This window comes from Vigna unguiculata, unplaced genomic scaffold, assembly GCF_004118075.2.
Source record: "Vigna unguiculata cultivar IT97K-499-35 unplaced genomic scaffold, ASM411807v1 contig_133, whole genome shotgun sequence".
Lineage (NCBI taxonomy): Eukaryota > Viridiplantae > Streptophyta > Magnoliopsida > Fabales > Fabaceae > Vigna > Vigna unguiculata.
Genome location: NW_021010837.1, coordinates 27,256 through 32,040, shown reverse-complemented (window position 1 = coordinate 32,040; position 4,785 = coordinate 27,256). Strand labels below are relative to the sequence as shown.

The 4,785-nt window shown below is 44.6% G+C and overlaps 1 protein-coding gene across 1 annotated transcript; it reads right to left on the bottom strand.

Moving 5' to 3' along the window:
• Positions 1 to 639: 639 nt before the first annotated feature.
• LOC114171191 lies at positions 640 to 1,314 on the bottom strand. Its single transcript, XM_028056390.1, has one exon. The coding sequence runs from the start codon at positions 1,312 to 1,314 to the stop codon at positions 640 to 642; it is 675 nt and encodes a 224-aa protein (XP_027912191.1).
• Positions 1,315 to 4,785: the final 3,471 nt, after the last annotated feature.

Below are 4,785 nucleotides of genomic sequence, written 5' to 3'. Positions count from 1 at the left end.
CCCCGGTACTAGGTCAATAGAGAACTCCACCTCCCTACTAGGAGGTAACCCAAGTACTTCATGTGGATACACGTCCTCAAACTCATGCACCACAGGTATAATTGATGGTCCCTCTCTCTCCTCTACTTCCATACGGGCGAAGATTATGAAGCATTGCGCGCCAGTCTGAATCTCCCTCACCACCCCCTAAGGAGACACTAACTCGAGCTCCTCTGAATCGGGAAACAACAACCTCTTCTCCCGACAGTCTATAAAGATGCGGTTGGTAGAGAGTCAATCCATCCCTAGGATCACTTCCAACTCTTAGAGAGGCAGACATATCAGATTCACCCTATATTTGCGTCCTTCCACCTCCACAGGACACCTAGCACACAAGGAAGATGTCCTGACCAAACCCGATGTCGAAGTAGATAGCACAAGTTCACACTATAGCTCACACACCGGCAGACCCAACTTTTTCACACAAGCATATGACAAAAAGGAGTGTGTCGCTCTAGAATCATATAACACGCAGCATCTCATCCCAGAAATCACACAATAACGCATAACGAGGTTACCTGAACCTGTCGCCTCTGCTCTGGTCATGGCATAGACTCTCCCCGTCGCCTGAGGCTTGTTGTCTTTATCTCTCCGCTGGTGCTAGTGAGGAGTCTGAACTGGAGGGCGTGCCGTTGCCCTAGCAATAGTGGGACAATCCTTCCCGAAGTGGCCCTCCTTGCCACAGTTGTTGCATCTGCGGTAACCCTCCATGCAAGGGCAAGCGCTCCTCAAGTGTGGGCCCCCACATATGTAACACTGCACTCGACCCTGCTGGGGAGGAAGACCCCTAGACCCCTGAGGCTGATGGGGAGGTCTATCATATGGTTTCCTCCGCTCGTCGTGTTCGGGCTTGGACCCAAATTGTCCACCAATCCTCTGAGGCTGTTGGGGCCGCTGACCTTCTACCTCATTCTTCGTCTTCTCCATCACCGTGGCCTTCTCCACCAAAGCGGCAAAATCCTTAAAGGATAAGGGTGCTACCATCAAGCGAATATCTCCCCTGATGTCGTTCTCGAATTTTCGGCATCTCCACTCCTCATCCAGTGACAAGGTATAAAAGCGGCTGAGGTGCTTGAACTTCTCAACATAGTCGGTCATCGTCTTCCCTCCCTGGGTCAGTTGGAGGAATTCCACCTCCTTGCCATATCCAATTCTGTCTGGGAAATATTCCGGGAGGAATTTCCCCCTAAAGGCCTCCCATGTCACCGGCTTGCCTCTCTCCTCCATGATGGATTTGGTACTGGTCCACCAGTGCTCAGCCTCCGCGGTGAGCATGTATATTGTGACAGCTAACCTATTCTCCGCTGAGCATGTTTTTGCATCAAAGATCCTCTCCAGATCCTTCAGCCACTGCGTCAGGGCTCGTCTTCCCGTTGCACTTCACGGGATGGTGTTTCAGGAAGTCTTACGGACTCTACTCCCTAACTGGTGGTGGTGGCTCCGGGCTAAACACAGGGGCAGTCGCCTTTCTCTTCCAGCTGGCGGAGGGCCTCCATATGCTGCCTATGTGCATCCTCGGCAGCCACACGTGCAACCTCCATCTGCTGCATCACTGCCTACTGTTGCTCAAGCGACACCGCCTGTCGCTGCATCGCTGCCTCATGTTGTTGCATTATCGCTGTGCTTTGCTGCGTCATGGCAGCCACCATCGCCTCTATTGCCCTGGCGATATCGGGCAAGTCACCTTGGGACGATTGTGAAGTCCTACGAGGAGGTGCCATAGTTCACTGGCACACATAAAATCATTTGGTTAGGCTCGAATAAGGCAAGAATTTAACTAAGAACACTCAGAAGGCACAGAGAAAGCTAAGCGGACATCCAAGTCCACAGACCTAAGGAATGACCGCTCTGATACCATAAATGTAACGTCCCATTTAATTATTAAGCGAAATTAAAAGACACGTCACACAAAATAGTAATGTAGAGTAGTCCAGGGGTCCTTAACAAAACCCCTACAAACTGAGCACACCACGATGCCAACGGAAACCAGATAAAAGTCTAACAAAATGAGAGTAGAATAGTAAAGCATAGAGCAATACATGGGTCGTAGCCCTAAAGAAAACCCATGAAGAAAAGAAACATAAAGTCCAGCCCAGATGGCTAAGCAATGGAATCACCATTTCCTTGCTAACCACGAGAACCTCGCCCATCTGCTCCCATCAATCAAATTGATGATCATCGCAAGAAAGAAGAGCTACATACAAGACAACCATACAACAAACAGGGTAAGCTAGAGCCAACAACATTTTCATCATATAGTCAAATATACTTTCACCATCCAATATCCATACAACAACCAAGCATGTTATGAATTTTCAATCGATACACTACGACTCGACTCGACTCATCGGGATACGTATAACTTGGTCGGATTCAGGGGATGCTTGCACTTGTGGTGGATACCTCTGCTCACCCCCGAGCTATGTGTTACAAGTGTTACGATGGATCAATTTTCACTCACCACAAGGTTAGCCCTTAGTGAATTTCAGGCCTCCTACTACTCTTACCACAGGATTCAGTCCGCTCTAGGTGGACTAACTGACTCCTTAGAATGTCAGGATGCAACCTTACCTTGAATACTTACCTAGTTATACAGATGGGGCACCACCATGGACACCCACTAACAAGGGCCATGGAATTACGTCCCGACCATTGAAGCGCAACCCTGGAGGCCTCACCTAGAGACTCCACATAATTACACATTGACATGGACCCAACAATCATAAATCAACAATAAGAGAATACCAATCATGCTTACAATTCCATGTCAACCTCTGAAAAATAACACCTCATTCGTATCACATGTTGAACCCATACCACTGGTCAATACCACCCCATGAGTATAGGGCCTTGATGAGTCATTATTATCTTCCATTCCACTACCCTTTGGGTACCCATTAGACAGTTCATTAATGCTTAATTGTTCATCTTTAGAGTGTTTTTCATCTGTTGGGCTTTATTGGGCCACTGTTCTGAATTTGGACTAATGTCACATTATTTGGCCTAATTTTTGTTTTTAATTATTTTTAGGTATTTGGGTGAAGCAATTTGGAGCTTGGACGTCAATATTCAGTTGAAGAGAGTCGCCACATCATTTTCACATCATTTCCATGTCATTTCCACATCATTTCCATGTCAGCAAAGTCAATGGGTCAACATTTGAGGCCCAGAGTGGCATTTTTGTAATTCTGCAGCTCATAATGGCAGTTTCGTAATTCTGAGTGGCAGGGGTGATATGACCACGAAATTTGGTCTGCATGGGGAAGACCAGCCGCTCCATCATCTTCAACCTCTCTTCAAAACCTCCATTTTCGTTCTCCAAGCTTCCATGGACGTGCCCCTTGCGGTTTTTCACATTTTTGGCTCATTTTTACCGTTTTTATGCATATTTGATAGCACCCATTGAGGGTTTTACGTTTTGAATTCGTTTTCTTGCTTGCGCAGTTCGTTTTGTGGGTTTTGTGGGTTTTATACAATTCGTTTTGAACAACACCCATTAATGCGGTTTTCGCATTTATATATGATAGCACCGTTTTGCATTCCATTGAAGCTTTGAAATCTCTCTTTTTGCTCTTAATTTGCGTTTTTCATATTTCATAAGTTAGAGGTTTTTGATTCTGTTTGTGATTCCAGAATTGTGGTGTCTAATTGCTCATTTCCATGTCTAGTTAATTTCGTTTATTGACTCCTTGATAAAAAATGCAATGAAGCTTTGAGGTTGTGCTTACTTGTGAAATTTGCCATATCTCTTTGTTCTAATTCGGGAATGCATTGTGATGAATCTGTTTGTGCTTAATTTACAGAGTAATTGCATGTTTTTTGGTTAAGTTATGTTCATGCTTAATTTATGTAACTTGGTTGTCACGAATTTAAGGATGTGTGCTTTGCTTAATTGCATAATGAAGCTAGATTGTAATTTTCGCTTAGTAGATTATTATCTAGTGGATTGAGAGAAGGCAGAGGTGTTAATCTGGTGGCCTATGATAAATGAATTTGGGTTTCAATCAAGGATGTCAATACGGTTTTAATCACTCTTTGCATTCAATTAATCTGTTGATAAGAATTCTGAATTTGTCTGCCAACCCCCGCCCCCTTTGTGTTGTATTGTTGTGTTCGTCTACAAATTGAAGCTTTGAATGAAAATATTGGTCGTTGGGAGACGACTTGGTTCACTTTCAGATACTGCATTTAATATGTTTTAATTTGGTGGGGTACGACCTCTATCAGGCCTCATCTTATATCAATACTATGTCACATTAATTCCAACTCACTCATTAATTTCACATGCGAAGCTTCCACCATATCCATCATTCCATTCATGAATTATGTCACACATACATGGCAATCCATTATATATATATATATGTATATATATATATATGTATATATATATATGTATATATATATACATATATATATATACATATATATATATATATATATCTCAACATATCAAGCATACCCAAACAATTACAAATCATTCAAGGATAACCAAACAACCAAACCACGCACTATCTCGCCCAATCCCTCGCTCAGGCTGAAGGGTCTCGCTCAGGTGAGACAGTCTCGCTCAGGCGAGCCCCCTTTGCCTAGGCGGGGGCTCGAAAAGGAAACAGGAACTAACGCGCGATCTCGCTTAGGCGAGACCCCTCTCGCCTAGGCGAGTGGTTCGCTCGCTCAAAATAATGAGCTGGTCGCTTGGGCGACCTTTCACGAAAAAGGACTTGGGCGAGCCTCCGCCAGACT

Bases quoted from the DNA above. Each gene is read 5' to 3' on its own strand.
- LOC114171191 (XM_028056390.1), bottom strand. From the start codon at position 1,314: ATGCTCACCGCGGAGGCTGAGCACTGGTGGACCAGTACCAAATCCATC.